Source organism: Solea solea, chromosome 18 (genome assembly GCF_958295425.1).
Source record: "Solea solea chromosome 18, fSolSol10.1, whole genome shotgun sequence".
Taxonomy (NCBI): domain Eukaryota; kingdom Metazoa; phylum Chordata; class Actinopteri; order Pleuronectiformes; family Soleidae; genus Solea; species Solea solea.
In genome coordinates, this window is record NC_081151.1 from 11,273,578 (window position 1) to 11,298,635 (window position 25,058).

General features: G+C 39.3%; 1 protein-coding gene across 4 annotated transcripts in view; it reads right to left on the reverse strand.

Annotated features, from left to right (window-relative positions):
* The window catches only part of alk (ALK receptor tyrosine kinase), a 350,840-nt gene that overhangs the window by 170,523 nt on the left and 155,259 nt on the right, over positions 1–25,058 (reverse strand). For 3 of the 4 annotated variants that reach the window (XM_058615374.1, XM_058615375.1, XM_058615377.1), the window contains exons 2-3: positions 19,413–19,523; positions 6,658–6,822 (exon numbers count right to left, since the gene is read on the reverse strand). In XM_058615374.1, the coding sequence (XP_058471357.1) occupies positions 6,658–6,822; positions 19,413–19,523 (276 nt within the window). The remainder of the gene's footprint in view (positions 1–6,657; positions 6,823–19,412; positions 19,524–25,058) is intronic. The other variant, XM_058615376.1, reaches the window with a different exon arrangement.

The window sequence follows — 25,058 nt, forward strand, 5'->3', positions numbered from 1 at the left end:
CCAAAAAATCAACTGTCCAGCTGTGTGGAAGTGGGCGGACATGAGATGGCAGCAGGGAAGTGCAACTTGGCTGAGCTGTGCGAACCAGAGCGGAGCGCGTCCATTCTTCCCAGGAACAGTGAATACTATTTTCTGATTGGCTAATAGGTCGCTAATTCAAGACAACTGTATGAATGAACTACGCAGAGCAATCTGCCTTTGCATCATCGATTAATTTATTCATGGTGACTTTTATCACTTATCAGTGTGGGAAAGGTCATGTGTGGCGTGTGAGTGTGTAAACTTATTAAAATGTGTGTCTCGCGCCGCTGCCGGGATTTGCATTTGCTGTCACTCGATCGTCACACCCCCTGCGGTGCTCACTCATCCCTGCACTCACCGATAACTCCCTGCCCACTTTTAGTAGATTTTTATAAATCAGGCATTGACGGAGTCAGCTTCAGAACTGGGGTTTAGTTCCTCTTTAAAGTGTAAGGTACATATATTGCATTTTCTTATTTTCAGTCATACTAGTCTATGTCACATTTTAGCACAATTACCACACGTACAGCTATTAAGAGGAGAAAATTGAAACATAAAAAATACTTTTCGTAGTTACAGATATTGATTACTTAGTTATACAATTTGTTAAATTGGCTTTCATGGCATTTTCACCAGTAAGAGAATAAAGCTGTGTTCACAAATACTAGGTGCCCCGGCCCCTTGACAACTCAATAGGTGTTCAGTGGTTACAAAACTATATTTGAAAATAACTTGAGGAAACGGTGAACGTGGTGCACAATGTGGAAAATGGAAAAAAACGTAGATTCCATCTTGAAAAAAGGGCTGCTGAGTTCTGCTGTTGAGAGGAAAAGGCTGCACTCCTGAACAAGCGCAGGCTTTGACCCACCTGGGCTGTCAGAGAGGAAATACTCCTCCTGGCTCCAAAACCCAGATAAAGGTAAGGGCTGGCGTAAAAATAAATAGAAATGTCGACCTATAATGATTCCATACATCCCGTAACATTCAGACCACAGTTACACACAAACCAAGGTTACACCTCCTGTCTAGGATGATGCAGAGAGAGACTATAGATCTAAAAGTAGATAAAAAACTATGTTTGTTACTAATTTGACATTTCAAAGAGAGAATGAGACATTATTTATTACATGTGTCATACATAAAACAATTACAGTGTCTTGTGAAAGTATCCGGCCCCCTTGAACTTTTCAACCTTTTGCCACATTTGAGGCTTCAAACATAAAGTTATAAAATTGAAATTTTTTGTCAAGAATCAACAACAAGTGGGACACAATCGTGAAGTGGAACGAAATTCATTGGATAATTTATACTTTTTTAACAAATAAAAAACTGAAAAGTGGGGCGTGCAATATTATTCGGCCCCTTTACTTTCAGTGCAGCAAACTCACTCCAGAAGTTCAGTGAGGATCTCTGAATGATCCAATGTTGTCCTAAATGACTGGTGATGATAAATAGAATCCACCTGTGTGTAATCAGGTCTCTGTATAAATGCACCTGCTCTGTGATAGTCTCAGGATTCTGTTTAAAGCGCAGAGAGCATCATGAAGACCAAGGAACACACCAGGCAGGTCCGAGATACTGTTGTGGAGAAGTTTAAAGCTGGATTTGGATACAAAAAGATTTCCCAAGCTTTAAACATTGCAACGAGCACTGTGCAAGCAATCATATTGAAATGGAAGGAGTATCAGACCATTGCAAATCTACCAAGACCCGGCCATCCCTCCAAACTTTCATCTCGAACAAGGAGAAGACTGATCAGAGATGCAGCCAAGAGGCCCATGATCACTCAGGATGAACTGCAGAGATCTACAGCTGAGGTGGGAGAGTCTGTCCATAGGACAACAATCAGTCGTACACTGCACAAATCTGGCCTTTATGGAAGAGTGGCAAGAAGAAAGCCATTTCTCAAAGAAATCCATAAAAAGTCTCGTTTAATGTTTGCCACATGCCACCTGGGAGACACACCAAACATGTGGAAGAAGGTGCTCTGGTCAGATGAAACCAAAATTGAACTTTTTGGCCACAATGCAAAACGATATGTTTGGCGTAAAAGCAACACAGCTCATCACCCTGAACACACCATCCCCACTGTCAAACATGGTGGCGGCAGCATCATGGTTTGGGCCTGCTTTTCTTCAGCAGAGACAGGGAAGATGGTTAAAATTGATGGGAAGATGGATGGAGCCAAATACAGGACCATTCTGGAAGAAAACCTGTTGGAGTCTGCAAAAGACCTGAGACTGGGACGGAGATTTATCTTCCAACAGGACAATGATCCTAAACATAAAGCCAAATCTACAATGGAATGGTTCACAAATAAACGTATCCAGGTGTTAGAATGGCCCAGTCAAAGTCCAGACCTGAATCCAATCGAGAATCTGTGGAAAGAGCTGAAGACTGCTGTTCACAAACGCTCTCCATCCAACCTCACTGAGCTCGAGCTGTTTTGCAAGGAAGAATGGGCAAGAATTCCAGTCTCTCGATGTGCAAAACTGATAGACATATCCCTAGCGACTTGCAGCTGTAATTGCAGCAAAAGGTGGCGCTACAAAGTATTAACGCAAGGGGGCCGAATAATATTGCACGCCCCACTTTTCAGTTTTTTATTTGTTAAAAAAGTTTAAATTATCCAATAAATTTGGTTCCACTTCACGATTGTGTCCCACTTGTTGTTGATTCTTGACAAAAAATTTCAATTTTATATCTTTATGTTTGAAGCCTCAAATGTGGCGAAAGGTTGAAAAGTTCAAGGGGGCCGGATACTTTCACAAGGCACTGTATATAGCTTCTCGCTATGACTATCTCTCTCACTACACACACACTGTTTATACTGTAGATGCATATACACAGTGAGCGAGTGAGAGAAAGAGAAAAAGAGTGTGCCTGTTAAGTGTTGTAATTAAATTTGTCCACACATGCAGATTTAGTTACCTAGTTAACTGTAAATCTACCTGTTTCTGGCATGAATATTGTGATCTAAAATTTTCATTGAGTATCATGATACAATTTTCTGCCACCCCCTGCTGATAGTGTCTTATCTCCAGGTCAGAGAATGTGTTCACTGAAAAATACAGGAGGAAATAAAGAACATGGTCACAATGCAATCTGTCACCTCAATGAGCTTGCCACGTGAGAAAGGCTTTGTTCGTCTCTAGTTGTAAGACATGAATTACATTTTCAAGGCATCCCTTTTCTTTCAGACCAATATGATAGACCAGGTTTGTTGCGATGGATAGAGCATTTTTTTTCCCTATGTTCATTTTTGCCATCCGTAACTGGTCAATTTTGCAAATGTCGGGGATCAACCCCAAAGCACAGTCTTACTTCAAATGCCAAGGCTATTATTTTTTCAGGCCCAAAACAGTTAAGTAGCACACATTGTCCAGCATCCAGAGTAATGGTTCATAATTATTTGCTCTGCTACAAAGGGATCTGGGTGTACAAAGAGGCACAGGATGGCTTCCCTGTCTGTGTGGCAAGTAGACCATTGATCCGTTCAGATGCAATCTCACTGAGTAGAGGTAAATCAAACTTTGAGAAACTTTGTGTGGAACCTCTAATAAATAAGGATCACTTTCAGTGCTTCTCACCAATTTATGGACTGTGCAGGGACCAGGTCAAGCCAGGCATTTCTGTTGTTATGAAAGGGCTCAGGAGGGTATTCCCAGAGGGGCTCTTTGAAGCACTGCAAAAGGCACTTTAAAGTTTGTGGGCAGTGCCCAGCAGCAGCAACAGCCTTCTCTTTGCTCGAGTCTTAGTCTTTTCTTCTTGAGTCAAAACAATAGTGCCACTTCACTGTTGGCTAAGAAAAATTGACAAAATGCAGTCATTTATCAAATAAACCAACTAAATATTAAAAATCTTGTGTTTGCAATGTGTGTCCATCTGGTCAACCAATTGAACAGCTATCAATCTACGTTTACAATACCTGAAGGACCGTTGATGGGATTTCAGTATTCATTATTATCCTAAATGGGCTGGTTTATGTATAAATTGGGACAAAAAGCAAGGGTTTGATTGTGTAAAAGGTATCAATATCATTCTCAGTCAGAAATGTTGACAATTTAATGTAATATTTTTCATTAAGGCAAAAAGTTGAAAGAACAGCATGTGTTTACTGAAGGCTGTTTGTGTGTGTGTGTGTTGGTATCTCAAGTCTATCAAAAAAATAGCAGGATGAATCAAATGATATCATTTTAAATATACTGTTTATACAATATACAATGTTATACTGATACATGGTTGATTTCATGCATCGTGATTTACTTTTACTTTTTTATATATAGGGTAATAAGGTAAATGTATAGAGTGAGATATAGATAATCAAGACTGTTCTATTGTAACCACTGTAGAATAAGTACATTAGCTTGGGTAAGCTGCTGCTTCCTATACATTATGTCTTCTTATCCTGAATTCTACAATGCTCAAGCCAGCAAAGAAATCAAGATGACTCCCTGAGTTGGCAGATGACAGACAGCCTCAGGGCCACTCCATTACAGACAAACAAATCAGCAGCACCAGCAAACAGTGTCCTACTGGATATCTTCCTGTGCCAGTCAGCTCTAAACTGCAACCGATGCTACTCTATTCCGTGTGGGAGAGCAAGAAATCAATATGTAATCATATTCACACTTTCTTTGGCAGGACACACTGGGGCAGACATGGAATTGAGACGACCCGCTCTGCGCAGAAAGAGCACCAGAGAGGCCAAATACATTCAAATCATTTTCTGTTTCTATGTCACGTCTTCCCCAGTGGCATGATTGAAAAACTCCATAGATTGTGCTTGACAGAGGTGACTCATTTTCAATCAACTTGATTAGTGTTACAGAGGACATGTTTAGCACCAATATAGTTTGTGCAGGGTTTAATTGAGGGGAGGTATACATTCCTTGTTACACCTCCCCCCACACTCACCTCCTGTTAGCTAGCCACTGAAGCTGTGTTCTCTCACAACACAAGTTTCAAGCCAATCCATGACCACTGCTATGATATTTTTTGATCCTCATGCTGAGCATCGACATGACAATATCAAAAAAGTATTTTTATTATTACTATTTAATTTTTTTTAATAATCAAATTAATGTGTGTCTGAACGTGTCTGAATTCAATTACTTTTTCGATCATTTGGAGAAAAGAAGGAAATTATTTCAAGAGGAAGACCTACACCGAAGAGGTACATCAATTACTGTAGTTTGAGTGTTAATGATAAATTGATAACATTTTTTAGAAATGGTGAGGACAAAACTGTTGATCATAAATGGTACCGTGGACGTGTTCCCCGCGTATCTGACACCTATGCTTATGTGGAAGCTTGTTTTTGTGTCATATGGTGGCTTGTGAAATTGCGTTTGCTGAGTGACATAACGGAAGATGTGGTGGTAATGATGCAGTAGCCTATAGATGCGCAGTGGTGTGCGTGTGCACTATTGTGTGTTTTTTTTTTACTGAAGGCCCTGACTGAAACCCCACGGTACGCTACTGGCTAATTGTCATGCCAGAAGAACAGTTGCCTCATGCTGTCCTCATTATTTACTTTGCCCAGGAAACTAATGTGACTAAATGCCCCCACATATCAGCCTTAGGAGCAGGGAGCACTATGCGCTGCAGTCACTTGACATTATGATGACTTACCAATGTGTGCAAATATGTTTGTTTAATCACAGCCAAAGCATAATAGGATTTAAGGAATAAGGCAAAATTCAGTACTGCACATGACCACAGAGGAAATTAACCTCACTTCTGGCAGTGGTAGTGTCATCCTTTATTCTTAGTAGAATGGCCATTCATTATTTATCAAAGCGCAGTAGAACCTATGCTTGATCTAGTGTACATCACTTATTTGTCAGCAAAATAAATAAATCATTTTAATTAAATAAATTAAAAACAATTTCAGGTGGGTAAACAAACTATTATCTTTTTGTATTGTCATTGTATTTTTAACCAGTTATGTATTAGTTGTATTAATTAGTGGTAAATTGTACATCAAGTATAAACAAACATGCTCATGCTATCATTTACAACTTACCAGATATACATGGCAGACATCAATCATTTCTATAGTCCACTCTCACAAACACCTTTCTCTTAGCAGTCAATATATTTCAGTTTTCCAATTTCATTGAGCACTCCACCCATCTGGTCTCAGACTTGTGGCTCATGATAGGAAAAAACACATTTAAGAAAATAAATAGTCCCTTCTGTCTCCCTCCATTTCACCATCACCTCAGGAGATAAGACGACAGAAACCGTTTTCTCATCCTGAGGGTATGAAAATGAATGATGGTGGAGAATATGGAAGATCTGTAAGCAGGGGTCTGGCTCAGCAAACTATATTCAGCTCCTTCCCTCAGAAAACTTGATAAAAAATAATATCTTCAGCAATCCAGATAACATGTTACACTGCTTTACTGTGCTTGTACCAATATTTGAGGCGGGTGAGAAAAATCAAAGTGAGAGTGTCTAAGTGTCCATTTATCAGTAGGTTTCTGCCTCAACATAATTAAGGTAACTTAAAGCGCACTGAAGCCAGATACCCCATAATACTTGACAAACAACAAACATACCAACTAAAAAAAAAATAACAACTTTTGTTGAAAAAAATGAAAATTCCCCAACGAAGAGGGAAGGTGATACCTTCATTCTTACCTTCCTCCCAACCCTGTGGACTTCCAGTCTTCTTTTCAGTTCTTTCATTTCTTTCTTTCTGCAGGTCCCCAGCAGCCACTATGCTCCATGTAAACTCCGGGCTGCCCCCCAGCTGCTGGTCACATGTTCTGCTATTGCCAGGGCATCTGCGATCTGGTCAAACAAAAGGCATTTCAATATGGATTAACATGACAACAACTAATTCAATTATTGACCTAAAAAAAACTTAAGACCGTGTTAATAGTCTTTCAATAACAATTAAAGGGGTATATATATAACAGGGATAATCATATTACAATTAGTAAAGCATCCCAACAAAATCATAAAGGTCACTTTCCTACAATCATATTTATCCAAATGCAGGAAAAGAGGAAAAACTGATAGTGATACCTTTAATTACATGTACTGTCATGGGGAAAGAGATGTTCAACTTTTCTGCTCCTTTTAATTTGTTTATTGTAATGTTGCTCAACAAAAGTTGAGAATCATATAATGCTAGCACAGTTCACTTTCCAGCAATTTGGTGAATGACCACTGAAACTGTTGGGCTAACCTTACTAAATGTAACAAAAACACAGCAGCCTGTATAATACAAAAATAAATAATTACAGGTTAATTCTACCAACCAATCTAAAAATGTGAGGCAGCGCAGTAGGGTCTGCTTTAAAAGGTGGGATGGGAGATAATTTCCTGGAGCATTTTTTACTGCATTGGTTAAAACCCTGTTCACAACCAAATTGTAATCAATTAATTAACGCATTGTCACAAAAAATTATTCATGTCAAAAAACCATCCAATTCCATTGAACATCCCAAACAAATTAATTGGATTGTGATGCATCAATCAAACTGTCATCTGCAACAACTCCTCTCTTTGTGCACTAATTGCGCATACTCAGAAGACAACGGCAGAACTTATGCTAGCTTGCTAAAAATTCAACAAGACACAAGACAGTTGCAACATTATGGCAGAAAAGGTGCCAACAACAGGGGATCACAAACCGGTTCTTGAGAAAGCTACTGCCAAGAAAAAGGCTGATGCATAACAACCCAAGAGCAGAGTCAACATCAGTGCTGCGTTTGAACAGTGGCGACAAACTGAAAGCTCAGAAAGGGCTGCAAAGTGATGCCATGGTGGCCGTTTCTACTGGACTGGTAGGTTAAAAGGCATATTTCACCGTTGGAAAGATGAATGTCTATTAAAACTGGGTCATCTATGTAGGAGAAATGTGAAATAATATTTGAAGCTAGTGCCTTCTGCCGGGAAATGCAGAAAAATTAATTTTGGCTCATGTAGATGAACGACAACAACTCCTAGCACGCCCCGCGGGAGTCACACTGTCTCAAGCTTCGAAGCAGACTGTGCTAGTTGTGTAAACACAAATCCCTGTGAGGAATTAAATATATAATAAATATAAAAATACAAAACAAAATACTCGCCACCCGTGACAAGTGCTCGCCGCGACCAGTGCTCGCCACCCGTGACTGGTGCTCGGTGCTGAGTCAATTGACGCGAAACGCATAGGGCAAAATTGGGAAAAGGAAAAACTGATTTTTTTTTACAACTCAGTGGAAAACTGAGGGAGGAAAGCACAATTTTGAAAAAATACTACTGCTATTCTAGCAGTACAAAGCCACATGCAAATTGGTGAAGTATTCCTTTAGCTTCATGTATTTGTGATCTTTTGACAGTATTTGTTGTTTTTTGGCATCAAGTTGGGGTGGAGTGGCTCAGTGGTTAAGACCGGTACCCTGTGTGCGGGAGACATCATGGTCGCAATGGTCGCAAGTTTGACTCCACCCCTGGCTGATTGTACTCAATTCCATTGTAAGTCGCTTTGGATAAAAGCGTCTGCTAAATGACATGTAATGTATTGTAAAGTTGTCATTGAAGAAGTATCCAAAAAGTTAGCATCACCGCAAAGTACCAAAAGTTATTGATGCTGCGCAGTGCTCGTGAATCCATGTGAAACCAACACTCATTGTAAAGAAGCATTGCATGTTCCTGTGCTCTGGAGGTGTAGCGTCGGAGGGAAGTAGCCCGTGAGCCCAGAACGAGGTGCCCGCGGGCTGATTTCGCTTCACCTCACTTGTTGGCTGCTCGCGAGCTCAGCCCATGAGCAGCCAACAAGATGCCTGCGGGCTCATTTCAATTCACCTCACTTGTATGTATCCATATGATCACCGAGTAAAATGTCCTTGATATTGTTTATAAAAGCTGTGATAATCATTAGGAATAAGCACTGGAATTAATTGGTATGCATTTGAATGTATAATATTCATCATTTAAATGGTAAATTGCATAACATGTTAATATGGTAGCCCTCCATATTATTCTCTACCCTTCAGGTAGCTCTCGGTCTCAAAAAGGTTGGTTACCCCTGTTCTAAAGTATATGCTTAATAATCCCAGAGCCTTCAGTTGAGCATCGGCCACAGAAGTCAGTCCAAACCAGAGAAAATGCTCTGGGGAAAAAACTGCTGAGTGGAGCCCATTGGTTTAAACAGAAGTCCCTGTCCTTCCCTGATCTTCCTCACAGCTCTCCAACACACCACTGCATTCAGGCCTCCTCAGCACCAAATTATAGAAAAGTAGCAATAACAGTATCAATAGTACTGGTATTGATAGGCAGTACCAGCTTCAGTATCTACCCTAATAATATACACCTCTACCTGAAGGATTGAAGAATGTTATATAGATGCAGTTTAGATGTAGAACCATAGTTCTAACAGACATAGGGGTGGGTGTAATATTACTAATATGTAGCATTTCAACTGTAAAACCAAAACAGTGCCCTCAAATTTGTACAGAGACAAAATAAAGTCAGATCTCCTCCCACTCATCTTTACATCCATCTGTCCTTAATCTCCCTATGGACAGACCTCATGCAGATACATCCTTGTGGCTAGTTAAATCGCTGTTTAAAGGGCTTGGCTACTTTCAGGTGACTTTTCACACTACACTCAGCAGGAGAAACACTGGTGTGCATATGCAGTACTTTTTATGCATGATTTCTTATACATTTTAGCATTTCTTCAACAAAACAAAGTGGTCCACACCATTTGTCCGATTAAACAAAATTAATTAAGCTAAAAATGATATTCCTGTTTGTGAATGAAACATTGTGAATGTTTTAAAGTAAAGATAAAAAATAAAACTGCCCTACCATTTCTACACGGGAATTGGGATTTAAAGATCAGATGTGATCAAAGCATGTCTGTCAAAACAGACAAGTGACTTGTCAGGTATGCTAAAAGTGATTAACGTGATGCAATGCAAAGCATGTATTTGCTCAGTATTGAATGCATGACACCATAAGGAAAAGCAATATGATAAAGAAATTTATATTAATTTGATTGTCCAGCAATTAAGAGAAAACTCAAACTGGTTTGAATATCTGAAAAAAATTGAAGTATGGGCAACAATTAAGGTCTGAAACCATACCTAGAGTTCCCACTTATAACATAAAATTCAAGGCATTTTCAAGAACTTTCCAGGACCAATTTCCTCAACTTGAAGAAACGAATGTGCTGACACGGCTTAAGATAGGAGGGCAACTTGTAAAAGCCACTTGCCCATGGCATCCACTTATTTTGATTTGCAGCAGGATCTACATCTGGACAAGTGATTTTCCTTGGGATCTTGGGCAAGACAAAAGACTTTGTAATTTTTGTTTGGCAAGATCTTGGACTTTGCATTTCCCAGGCATAATGTCATTTGCTCTCTCTTGCTTAAAATGACTAAGGTCAACGGTGGAAAGAGACAGTGTTCACTGATAGTAATTAACAACTCGCCGTACATCAAGCAATGCTGGGAGCATGAAACAGTAGAACAGGTGGTGTCATAACAGCAAGGGCACAGTTTTACTCAAATATAAACTTAAATTCCTTCTTTCACAAAATTCAAGCACCTTCAATGATTGTTCAATGTCTATTCAGGGCAAATTTTCTAATACTTTCAAGGATTTCAAGACCATGCGAAACCTGTATACCACATCAGGTTGGCCAATTTAAAAATATCAATAAAAATTCCAAAATCTGGAAATTATTCAATGAAAACTGCACTGACAGATTTTTTTTTTTATTAGGCACAGATAAGTGGATGAACAGACTTATGTCATCACATTAATCATTTTTTCTTTTTTCTTATAGTGCTGGTGTTATAGTATGTTGGCACTAAAACTGAAGAAACTCAACATTAGTTGTGTATGCAAGAAATCAGAGGCTCTGTCCATATAGCATGTTTAGATCAAGAGCCTTGATATAAAAGTTTCTCTTTGTGAAACTCTGAAACCACACTTTGTGGTTAAACAAGCACAGTCATATTGCTAAGAGTGCTGTTATACTTTTGATAAAAGTCAGGTCATTAATTTCTGCTGTATTTGGACTTATGCCTGCTTCAGTATACACTAATAACCTATTAAAACAATACTTTGTCTAGAATGATGCAACTAGCAAACCCAAACTTTATAACTCAACCAGTAACAACCAGTAGTCAGTTAATCCAACCAACTGATAATTTAAAAAATTGAATAGCTTCCAAAAGCATCTCTGAAAACACACTGAAGTTGCGTTTCATTTTATTCAGTGTAACAGACTTATAGCTTGATGTGAAATGCTGACTTTTAACAGAGCAGCATGTTGTAAGAGCTTAAGCTTTAAATCCACTGAAAAGCAGGACAAACCTGCCAACACCAGAAAATAAACTTTACACAAATGAAAGTCAAGATGCCTGTGATGGTGCTGAATAGTTTGACCTTCAATAATGCTAGATTTTTATCTTTACCTTTTCAATAATTGTAATCTATGCTTAGAATCTCTTATTCTCTTATTTCCATTAGTCTTCATCATCTGTTTTTGTGAACAAGTTTCTCTTCAACGTTCTACTGAACTCTATTATGATTTTAGCATGCCCCTTGATATATCAACAATGAATAGATCCTATTTAACATGTGAGAATTAGAAGTTGCTAAACTTACTAAATGTTTAAAAGGAATTTTATCGAATGAGACAACCACATTTGACTTTACTTAAATTACAAGGCTATGCACTTGAGGAGGAAGCTGCCTTTAGCAGAATCCCAGCAGCAGTCGTTCCAAACCACTTAGAGCAAGCAAGGGTAATGGTTTCCATGCTTAAAACTTGTCATTTGGCAAAAAACATTGATTCCTGTAGCTCATTGCCACTGGGGACATTAGGGGTGATGAGATGTGGAGAATTTGAGAAGTTCCAAGGTTGTAGTGGAAGCTAATTTCCTTTCCTTCAATAAATGTCTATGTAGCCAAAGTGGAATGATGCAGTTTGTTCAGCTCTACGAGGCTGAGATCAGCACAGTTGTTCCAACTCATATACATAATGAAAAGACACACATTAGCTTGAAAGTTTGCAGTGACTAAACTATTCAACAGTATGTGAATAACATTCACAGACTACTGATATGTAAATTACCTTTAGCAACTATTTACAAAATGTCAATCTTCATCTTACACTGTGAGGTGATCTACTGTGTGGGCAATACATGCTGACAAAAAAATTGTGACTTGTTGGCAGTTTCATAAACTGTAATACATTTTGTGCAACATTTAACCAATGAAACCGCTTGAAATGAAGCAGCAAGTGTTCATGCCTGCATAGTTGTAAATGTGGAAATATATTTTAAGAAACTAATTACATGCATTGCTACTTTACACAATAATAGAAATGAACATTGACTTAGTTTCACAGCTGTCTCCTCACATTTTTCAACCTTTGATGTAATACCAATATTCATATATGCAGAAACACACTTAGCCCACTGACAAGCTAAGCACTTATGTGTGTTGCCAAATGTGAATGACAGAGCCTGTGCTGCAACTGTGGACTGTGCAAGCTCTGGATCCGTCATCCAATTTCACCCACCTTCTAAATGTGCAAAGGTACCAAGAACTGATTTGTCAAATAACCTGGGAAATAGCCATTACAATAACATTTTTTTTTTTTCGAAGCCACAATGTCCTAGTTCTATAATCATTAGTAAAGCTGAAGTTAGGGGGGCACTGAAGAGGATGAAGAATGGAAAGGCAGTTGGTCCCGATGATATACCTGTGGAGGTATGGAAGTGTCTAGGAGAGGAGGCAGTAGAGTTTCTGGTTAGACTATTCAACAGGATCTTAGAGAGTGAGGGGATGCCTGAGGAATGGAGAAGAAGTGTGATGCTGCCCATTTTTAAGAATAAGGGAGATGTTCAGAATTGCAGTAACTATAGAGGAATAAAGTTGATGAGCCATACAATGAAGTTATGGGAAAGAGTAGTGGAAACTAGACTGAGAGCAGAAGTCAGCATTTGTGAGCAACAGTATGGTATCATGCCTAGAAAGAGTACTACAGATGCAGTATTTGCTTTAAGAATGCTGGTAGAGAAATACAGAGAAGGTCAGAGGGAGCTGCATTGTGCCTTTGTAGATCTGGAAAAAGCCTATGACAGGGTGCCGAGAGAGGAACTATGGTACTGTATGAGGAAGTCTGGAGTGGCAGAGAAGTATGTTAGACTGGTTCAGGACATGTATGCCAACTGTGAGACAGCGGTGAGGTGTGCTTTAGGTGTGACAGAGAAGTTCAAGGTGGAGGTGGGACTACATCAGGGTTCGCCTCTGAGTCCCTTCTTGTTTGCGGTGGTGATGGACAGACTGACAGATGAGGTTAGACAGGAAACTCCATGGACTATGATGTTTGCAGATGACATTGTGATCTGTGGTGAGAGCAGAGACCAGGTGGAGGAAAAGCTCCAGAGGTGGAGATATGCTCTAGAAAGGAGAGGAATGAAGGTTAGTCGCAGCAAGACAGAATGTATGTGTGTGAATGAGAGGAACCCAAGTGGAACCATGAGGCTACAGGGAGTGGAGATATAGAAGGTGGAGGATTTTAAGTATTTAGGCTCAACAGTCCAGAGCAGTGGAGATTGTGGAAAAGAGGTGAAGAAACATGTTCAAGCTAAACAGTATCAGCCAGAATGAAAGGAAAGATATACAAGACAGTGGTGAATCCAGCGATGATGTATGGTCTAGAGACAGTGGCACTGAGGAAAAGACAGGAAGCAGAGCTGGAGGTAGCAGAGATGAAGATGTTGAGGTTCTCTTTGGGAGTGACGAAGATGGATAGGATCAAGAATGAGTCAATCAGAGGAACAGCACATGTTAGATGCTTTGGAGATAAGGTCAGAGAGGCCAGAATGAGATGGTTTCGTCATGTACAGAGGAGGGATAGTGAGTATATTGGTAGAAGGATGCTGGGGTTGGAACTGCCAGGCAGGAGGTCTGGAGGAAGACCAAAGAAAAGGTTTATGGATGTAGTGAAAGAGGACATGAAGTTAGTTGGTGTGAGAGAGGGGGATACAGAGAACATGGTTAGATGGAGGAGGTTGATTCGCTGTGGCGACTCCTGAAGGGAGCAGCCGAAAGGAAAAGAAGAAGAAGAAGAAGATATATACACATATAGAGTAGCCAAAAAAATTACTCAAGTACAAGTACTGTTACTTTAATATAACAATTACTCAAGTAGAAGTAAAAGTACTAATGAGGTTTAGCCAGACACACACTTCACACTTCAAGTGTTTATTTATGTTTGTCTTTCCAATTGTCTTATGGTGTTTTTCCACTATACAGTTGTAGCAAGGCTTGGCACATCTCAACTCTACATTGGTTTGGTTCGTTTTCCATTACTATAATACTCCCTCAATGTGGTCGGACTCGTCATACAACCCGTGACACAAACACACACTAACTACACAAACTAGTGAGCAAAACAGTTCTTTTCAGTGTACTGAATCAGTTGACTAAAAAGATTAGTTCAATATTTTCTGCATGACTGAAGCGCAGACTTCGACACATTCGCTACATTGTGATTGCATTAGTGTTGTCGCTAAATACACCATACTCCTCTGTTAAATAAGATTAAAAAAATAAATAAAAAATGATCTATAAACAAAACTAGTCTAACAATCGGAGGTCCTTTTGTAAAAGTCACAACACAGCAATTTACATTAAGACCTAAACCACAACAGGGTCATTGAAAGACAAGGCACTAGATCACTGTAAACAAGGCCCGTAAATGACAGGACCCAAAATGATCATGCTCAGATGCGTTAAACACTACCTAAGAGTGAACATGCTGGTAAATCTTAACCCCTTAAGTAATTCGTCAGAGCATTTGAGAGCGTTACCAGTGGCTCTAACTGTGTTAATAAGGATGTGTGACAGTTAAATGAGTCAATCACCACACTTCGATCCTGACCTCATTCATCAAACAGAGCAGAGATTGAGCAATGTGTCGTATTATATGGCCGGAGGTCATGAAGATGCCAGCCCACTGCAGCCATCTTTATTTCTGTATATAAATTAACTACTCAATTCCCAGGAGTGCACAGCTATGTGATTACATGTTTTTTTTTTTTTAAATGAGATGTTGGATATGCACTGGAGTGCTTTTGACATCCAGTAAATTACAGCTAATGATGTATATCTCTTTGTGGGTTTGAGAGTAAACACAGTGCTGACAAAGTTCTCCATGAAACTCTTCAACTCAGATGATGAATATGTTTATTTCCTGATTACAAAAAGATTCTGTCTCACTGAGCTTATTTATGTATCCGTTCTACTTTTTATAGTCTAGACATTCCTAGCAAATTAATTTCCTCTCAAAGGAGGCAGGAGCTGTCCAGTTAACACAGAATACAGGTAAGTCGCAAGTGATTTTTGACAGAGATAGTATTAGTGGTGCAGTAAAAGAGACCATCAAAAACAAAGCAAAAGCAACACACACACACAACCCCGGATTGTGTTCCTGTGGACTTATATATATAAAAAAAAAAAAAAGGATTTGCTCCCATACTGCTTATCTTCCTCTGCCTAATATCGGCTGATATTATATCCAGATGTATTTGCTGCAGGATGGGTTTGGACAGAATATTGATTAAATAAGAGAGATGTATGTAAATATTGAGAGCGACACACTGACACATTTTTGGCTCAATTTTACCTGCCAATTTCTGCTTCTGTTTGAAAAGAGATCAAATTCAAATCTGCAACTACCCACTGAAATGCTTCTTCAGTTTATCCTTCACTCTTCAAAGCTGCAAGGGTAGCATGCAGGCAAGGAGTCAAAAATACTTCTAAGACTCTAATGGCATATTTCCATTCGGCTCTACTCGCCTCGCCTCGTTACAGTACGACACGGCATGATTAGGTTGCATCTCCACTTTTGGAATTGGTCTTATTTAATAACTTAAACTTACCTATATTGCACAATGACCAACACAAATTATCATGAGAGCATTTTAAACTGACACTTCCCCCTAATGTCAACAATACTCATCATATTTGAAATAGCAGGCATTAATATGAGAATGACGATAAACATTTAACTGCTGCCAAAGTTTACGGAGTGTGTTTTCTTTTCAGTACCTTAGCTGGCCGGTCGTGGTCGACACGCCGACTGCCGAAGCTTTTCATATTCCTCATATTCTGTGCGGTGGGTAATTCACAGATGGTGAAACAAATTTGTTGTCAATCTTTCTTTGACGGCAACCACTTTCCAACATAGTTTGCAGATTGGTGTCTTTTGAGCGACATCAGTGTTTTTGAAGCCAAACCACCTCCATGCAAGTGAGGATGATCCACGTTTAGCTCGAACAACGTCGATTCCGAGGCTGGTAGAGTTTGTGTTTTGTCTCCTGGCGCTGTTTGTTCACTCATGTTTAACTTCAGCCATACATGCAGCTAAGTTAGCATGGCTTGTTACTGTGAAACATGATCATGTGATCATGCAGCGAATGTGTGTTTTGAGTGGTTCTTGCTAAATGATTTCAACATAGTCGATATTGTGATTTCACACATCGTTAAAACAACAATTAAGATACTATCGTAGAGGACATATATATCGCACACCCCTAGTGTGGACGATCTGGTCAACAATGTCATCAAAATAAAATTCTATTACGATGATAGTTATTACTGTGATACATGTAAGCCAGAGCTTTAATCTTGACTAAATTAACCGTAGATTTAAACTGTTATGACAAAACATTTTCACACATTCAGAGAAATTGTGTTCTGACTCAGTTTGTTTGCAGAGTACTAGTATTATACTGATACAGTGCATTAAACCTTTGTTAGATTGATATTGAAGAACATTATCAAAATGTAGATTGTTTTTGAATTATTGCGCAGCCCTACATGAATTGAGATCCTAAAAACAATTCAGTCATGCACACCAATGCTAATCATTCATTGCTTTGAGCTATCTTCCGTAAAATCAAAAAGCTGTCCAAATTAAAAAGCTGTTCACACTAATAGTGTTGGAAGAGCAGAACGATGCGACCATAGGAGGAATCCATATTTAAGCACCTGCACCACTGCTCTATGTTTTATACCCCCTGCCTTTGCAAATATGTTTTATTCCACTGCCGTGTCTCATTACACAAAAACAGCACTACCAACTGAGTGAGGCAGATGTTCTATTGTAGAGCACGGCAGCTCCTCAAGTGGCTAGCATCCATCTGAGTGCCTGTGTTACAGCTGGCAGCCACAGCCGAACCAGGACAATCCATCTCTCTGAGAAAAAGGTCTGGAGTGACACAATGTGAAGAAGGGTTTAACTAAACTGCCCAGCTGCTATTCCCCAAGGGTAAACTACAGCATAGATTGGGGCTGAGGTCAGAAGGGTCCAACATTGCTGACACATTGAGGCAATGAAGTCAGCTTACCAGCACTGAAACGCAAATTAAGAAGTCTGTAGTCCATAGCTGCCCCAGCTAAAGGCTGCACAGGGAAGCAGGGAGGCAGGGAGGCAGGAGGAAGGGATAGTATGGGGGCAGCTGGTGGCAAGTGGCCAGTAAGTCTGTTTTGGCTTTTATGGTGGGTAATAAATGCCAGCGGACAGCAGATGCTGTAGGGACTGTTGAGATCTATCACTGGTGCCTCAAGCCCCATTCACCATGCCCTGTTGTTGTGACCCGTCTTCTTTTAAACCTTTTTCTCAGTATTCTTTGAAGCTGTGTGTTGTTATTACTAATTGTTAATTGTTATTACACGCCAAAGGGTGGAAAGCATTCAAATATACATATATTTTTTTTACAATATGCACACACAAAATTGAATATGCAGTATATACAATGAGGTGTATACAATGAGAGGTGTATTCGGACTTGTAGTTCTATGGCCTTTACTTCCTAGCTGTAATCCTTCCTGCTTCAGCCACATCACACTTACTTCACTGCCAAACAAAGTCATCTTCTTGGTTAACAATTTAAAGATAAAAAGTCAGAGCTCTCATTGAATAAAATAATGGAAACGTAGTTTCTCGGCAGGCTGTCCAATCTCAAAATCGCAGAGCTAGGATAATAATTTTACAGCAGGATGATCCCTGTTTACTTGCATGACTAGCACAATTCACCTTTTATCCTCCGGAACAAAGTAAAGGCTTTTCCCCACCATTTCTGTGCGCTGACTGGCTTTTGCAACATTATATCAAGCAAGTTTGTTTTTTTTCCACTGAAATTCAAACATGATTGCTTGATTTCTGTTTGCAAAATATGAATCAAAGTGACACTATGTGGGATTTCAACCTCCAAATAATGTCTCCAAGATTATTTTGATGACACATCAATGTAGAACAAGGTCTACATTGCAGCCCTGTCAGAGTTCCTTGTATTAGGTAGGTGTGGTGGGGGGTAGATACTTGTAATGTTTATATCATGTGAAGTAGGAATGTCCCGATACAACTGATTGATTGATTGTCAGGATGCACATCAGATGAATACATCTCTGATGATAATTTAGACTACAATCATCAAACAGCAAATATATGTTAATATCCAATATAGAAAACTGAATACACAGCTAAGAAAAAGAAAATTGATGCATTTTCGCCACAATTTCACTTTATTTAAAATTTTAAGATCATTTAATATGCAATGCTTGAATAAACTTGTGACAGATTCATAGGACAAGGATCTGAGAATTGGTTTTAAATGCTTGAATTATAAAGAAGAATAATTGAATAATTTGTTACATCTACTTCTTTGGAAACAACTGTCAACATCTTTGTTACAATTTATAATTTCAATAAAACTACATTAAGGGTATTAGTTTTAATTAAATAAAATAATAGAATACAGTTTTTGAAATATGTTTAAAAACTTGGTTCATGCACGCTTAATTAGCCAGTTACATACTGGGAAATTTGATAACACACTGCACAGTGGATACAGTACAGTTGTGTGCATACTGCAACACGCCACACCTACCCTGTTTGGGTGCAACTCATCAAACACATACAGATCCAAAACTGATTTATATTCCACCCCATCGAATCCCATACTTTTATACTATCTAATTGTTAGTATTACTTTTATAAAAGCCTATTTGATACTAGATTTAACACTTGTATTTACACATTTAATTTTGACCCTGAACCAGCTAGGTACTGTAGCAAAGGCAAATTGTGGCAGAATAAGAATGCATTTAGAATGTTAACTCCAAAGTTTCTCCCAGGTCCTTCAGCAGATCTTGAACAGGCTGATCAACAGCAACTCAGATTTGTCATGATTATATGACTGATGATATTTGGCAGGTGAGACAGAGATATTTAGGTGTCCTGATTGACAGCTGATGCATACCTTCATTGTTACTTGAAAGAGGAGGATCTCTGAAGGACAGAGCTGCTTGGGCCTGTCCATCTGTCAGAGGAAGGTGGACAAAGTGAAACTCACCTGACATGACTGTGGAGTCATCAGGAAAGCTCAGATCATATTCAGACACCCAGGAAAAGTTCCAGTATCCTCCAGGGATGTCAGCTGCAGTTCTATGAGTCAAGGCATCACCTGCAAAAACAGCATATTTACGTCATTCATTTTACATATGACATGTAAGAGATTTAAAAGGAAAACTGATTGTTAAAATGTTTGGGTATTCAATTAAATAATGGTTGCTGTGTTTGTTTGGGGCTGACACATGACCTCAAGCTGAGGTTATGTGTATTTGTTAATTCAAACCACTCATAAGCTCTTCCTACTGGAAGATTTGCATAAACCCTTGAAGAGCTTGACGTAGCTTTGATGTTCAAGTGTCAAAGTGATAGTCGAGCTGGAATATACAGTAGATATATTATAATACGGTGTGGTATTTATCAATCCATCCATTTTCTACCGCTTTATCCTCCACATGAGGGTCACGGGTCTGGTGCCAATCCCAGCTGACAGGGTGAAAGGTGGGGTACACCCTGGACAGGTCACCAGTCCATCACAGGGCCACATAGAGACACACAACCATAAATAATCTACAACAGTGGTCAAATTAAAACTTCTACAACTTGTACAGTGTCACACACTTTAATCATACTCCGTGTTTCTAATACATGTTCCCACTGCTATGACTCACACACAAATGACTGACTAGTGACTTGTAGTTGTAAAGCAGTTGTTTTCAGTGTAACTGAATCATTAGAATCAGTTAATTAAAAATATTTGTTCTGTACTTCCTCCATGACCAGAGGGTTTGTGATGCGGCTCGCCGGTCACGATCGCCGCTTTCAGCAGTGCTGTCACTAAATACACCAGACTCCTCTGTTAAATGAGATTTCCTTGGTAATTGTTGGCGATTGGCGAGTCTTTTTAAACTGATCTACAGTTCGGCGTTACTCGCTTTGATTCTTGTGTCGGACGCCTTGCTCATGCCTCTTCCTATGGCGGCCCTCTGACCAGTCAGTGGCTGGCAGTCTGATGGTGTCCCGCATAGTATCAGCTCGCTTGGAAGCTCGCCAGAGAGGGTACTAAAAAAGTACCAGGTACCATCACTAATGGAAATGCAAAATAACCGTACTGTGCCAAGGCGAGGCATGCATTGCTAGTGAAAAGGGGGCTATAGTTTAAGGAGTCCACACTGCCAAAATTATTGGGTATTGATGTATCTCATAAATATCTGAGAAACATTTGTCTGAATTTGTTTGATTTCATAACTCAGAGGCTAATTATCAAAAGATCGAACAGAAGTCTGCTACTGTGACAACTTTCTCATATACTGTGCTCAGATTCCCACCTTACCACACAGCCATCTCTCTCTCACACATTGGATTGTGCAGCTATTCTTCATCAGACACTTCATTGACATATCTCACACACACACACACACGCACACACCCCATCTCTCCCACTTTATCCTCAGTCTATGGATAATTAGTAGAAAGTCACAGACCAATACACCACTGACCAGCAAGGAGACTTCTGCATAAATTGTGCGGCCGTTTCAAATGAGCCTTAAAAAGCTATTGATTGTAAACCCTGCCTTTCACAAGTGAACAGAAGATATTTTCGTTCTGCACATGCTATTAAAAAGGTTTATTCTTCTCTCAACTATATTTTAATAATATCAAGCATTTGGCTCCACACTAACACTATGATGGACCAAACTGTGTAACTCATTTTGAAATATTAAATACACCATTATGTACATAGGTGAAACTGACCTAACTAGGAGAGAGTAACACATAACTCCACTTAACAAAAACAGTATAAATTGTGTTTTGCAAATATATTCCTTGTACATGTGAGTGAGAAAGAACTTGTGTGAATAATATGTATTACAAAATTCAGCTGAAGCAGTGGCTCTCTTTTTCCAAAAAGGTTTGCAAACAATGACAACACTGGACCAAAAAAAAAAAACCTCAATCATTTTCAGCTTTTCACCCATTTATATGCACTTTAATTGAGTGTTTAATAGAGTGTTTAAGCTCTATGCTGTCAGCAGTTTTACTAGTCTCTCCAAGAACTAGAATTAGAGCCATTAGATGTATGCCTCCTCCAACAAACCCTTTCTGCCAAAATATTTTCTTCCAGACTCAAAACACGCAAATGCTAAAAATGTTTTCTTGTTTAAGTTTTGCAGGGGCACTTTGCAGGGTTGACTTTGGCCACCCATATCTAAGCAGTTAATACATGTCCAAGCACACATTTGTGCCAAATTTCTAAATTGCCAAAGGAGTCTCTGGAGGCAGTCTTAAAGGAATAGTCCACTGATTTGCATGTGGCTTTGTATTGCTAGAATAACAGTTGTATTTAAAAAAATAATAATAATAATTCCCTCCCTCAGTTTTCCACTGAGTTGTAAAAAATCTGTTTTCCCTTACCAATTTTTTTTTCAGGTGGCGGTGCCCCTGCCACCAGCGACAACCACCGTCCACTGGTCGTGGTGAGCACCAGCCCCTGGTCGCGGGTGGCAGGGGCACAGGCGGCCGCGGGCACTGGCCATGGGTTGCGGAGGCACCAGCACCCTGGCCGTGGCAAGCACCACGAAGCTTTGTGCTTCAAATTAAGTCATTAACCTTCAAACATTTACCTAGACCTTATTCTGGTTAACAAACCTTAACATAAGTATGAAAGTAAATGACAAAAAGGAAACCCTTAAAATTGAGACGAGATCCATCTGTCCATGATTGAAATTCTTGATCAAAGATACTCAGTAATTAGACGCAGGCACTTTGCTCAAGTGGAAATTGTATAACCAAGTTTTGCAAGCAAGTAGAGAAAGAACTCTGAAGTGCACAAATGTAAATACCCAAGAATATATTGCTTTATTTACCACTATTGTGCGATGTTTCCAATTATACTGCAATTTGAATTTCAAGCCATACCACCCAGCCTTACCAACAACAACATCAAATACACATGTTATATTGTGTTTTAATATAACTTTAAAATAAGGATCTATGCTGACCCTCTTGTTATCTGCACACTCATATGCTGACTTACACAAGAAAACGCTCAGATCAATGCTATTATAGAGAACCAGAGAAGGCAATTTCTGAAGAAATTGCAGTGGAATTGCTGCCTTCTGGCTGAGCTGAAGCCAATCTGGCATGCTGCAGTGAATTGGTATGAATGAGCAATTGGAATTATGAATTAAAGTTTTGATGCCTGAATGTTTATAAAGAAGTTGAAAATGCATGCAAAATGAGAGATTTTTAAAGTAGGAACTATATCCAAGATCCAAATACATACATCAGGGCTGTCGAGGTAATCGCACAAATTACCTTCTCGCTATGTCACTGTGTTACACGTATATTCACATACAATTTTTATCCTAGCCTTGCAGTTAGCTTAGGAGTCTTTTGTCTGAAGTCAATCTGTTAACTTAACACAATCACACACATATCTCTTCGCAAGGAAGAGATATTAAAGAAGAAAGAGGGAGGGCGTTTTGTGACACATGCCAGATATCATTGTGACACACAATCAATGTCCTAATAAAGCTGAATAAATGTGTTTTCAGTGGAACTGGTTGCCAGTTAAAAACGTAGCAATAAGAGGAAGAAGAAATGGCTGCCACAGAAGATAGTGGGGTTGTTTGCAGCACTCCCACTAACTACTGTTGCCCTGCTACAGGTACCAATAGTACTCAGGTAAACAACCAACAGTTCAAATCTTTTTAACCTTCACAAAATAATAGCTTTATGTGAATGAAACTGCATCATAAACTGGCAGCTCCAAAAAATAATACTGACAGCTTGATTCTTAATAAGCTTAGGAGCAAAGTGACATGTATGAAGTGAGAGGAAACTGTGCAGTTCCAAGAAAATAAAACAGTTGACATAGATCTCATTTGATGAACTATAGGTCAGAAATGAGTCACAACTTAAGAATGACACAGTCTTAGGTCCATGCAATTAGTGTGGTGAGTTAGGAAGTTATACATTGTACAAAAGTGGTATTACATGTATTCACCAATGCAGAGAAGAGTTAGCTCAGCTCAGCTAACAGTCTAATTCTGACCCACCCACTCTCTGAAATCCTTCAAATGCCTAATGGATTAATCAATGATGCCCGACTCAACCTGTCACTTAAACAAGGCTATGCTTGAACATACAGTACATCTCTCAGTCCTCTACATCCTTCTGTCTTTTATTCACTCTTAATCACTCAGATGTCCCATTCAACTACTCAAGTCTTGTTTTAGTGAGACTGAAAAAGATAGTTCCAAAAACCTGTGAAAAATATTGAGCACTCAGAGAGATCAGCTCACAACAGGAGAGGCACAAACAATTCTACACATGATAAATGTGGTGCTTCGGGGCTTTTTTTCATGATGCAATGATCCAGAAATGTAGTCAATTACCCATGAAGAGGGGAAGCTGGGAAAGTGAAGGGGTCATGGATCTAAAGCTCAACTACATTTGGAAACTTGGAGAGTCTCTCCTGAGCTTTATTTACAAACAGGAACACTTCTAATATGTTTGGCACAGACAAAACATCAAGTGATTACAGCTAATTAATAGGGAAATGAGAAAGGAACCCATTTATGTACACTGGTGGATTGCACACTTCTTGGCCACAGTGGTCCTCTTCCTTTTGGCCATTAATTAAAGATTTACCATGGGATACATACATTACTGCCTAAATAAATTGATTACCTGTCTAGCCCAGTGACATGTCATTAAATGCTCGTCAAAAGCTGCCAGCACCACATCAGGCAACTGGCCTCGGCATTGGCTGCTCTCTCCGTGCTACAAAAGACCGCATTGATTTCCATCCGACGAACCCTCATGTCCACTAAGCACTCCGACTTTCATTAAGACCTTCACAGAATTCCAAAAATGTTTCCACCCACACCCCCGCAAATAAAATACAACTGCGTGCATACACCCATGCATTTTCTGGACACACATTTTCACCCAATTCCCACACTCAAGTCAGAGTAGTAACTGCTTTAACAATTATACATCAAACATGAATAGTAGGGATTTGGATATCTGGCGATACCAATACTATTCCGATATGGATGCTCTGTTTGCTTTAATATTATTATCATCATTGTTATTGCTGATTTTATATAAGGCTGTTATAAACTCCTTTATACAGGCAAGTATGATATGTACGAACATATACATGTGTGTCCCAAGAGGACTTACTTGAGGTAAGTAAAGGTCAGAAAAGGAAGTCATAAAAACAGAAAATCCTGTTGACAGGAAAAATCCCATCCTGACAACGAATATGACACTGCCAGGGTTTCAAATTGAAAGCTATGAATCAATCAACATGTAGTTTTGGTTTAGCAGTGTTTAATTTTCAGTTTAAACTTAGCCAACATTAATAAATAGGGCATTAATAAAAAGTATGCCTCACCTGTCCTTGTATGTCTCAAGCACTATTTATGATCAACAATTTTGTCCCCACCACTTTTTATCAATTTATCACTAAATTGAAAATCAATTTATCACAAGGCACTGCAAGTACACGTCCGCGTTCCTGTGGCAAGGTCCAGGCGGGGGGTTGCTGTAAGGGCCGCCTGCCACCTTCGCCCTGAGCTTTTCCAAGCCACCCTACCACACTTGTTAGAATCGCCAAATATTTTAATAATAGACTGAT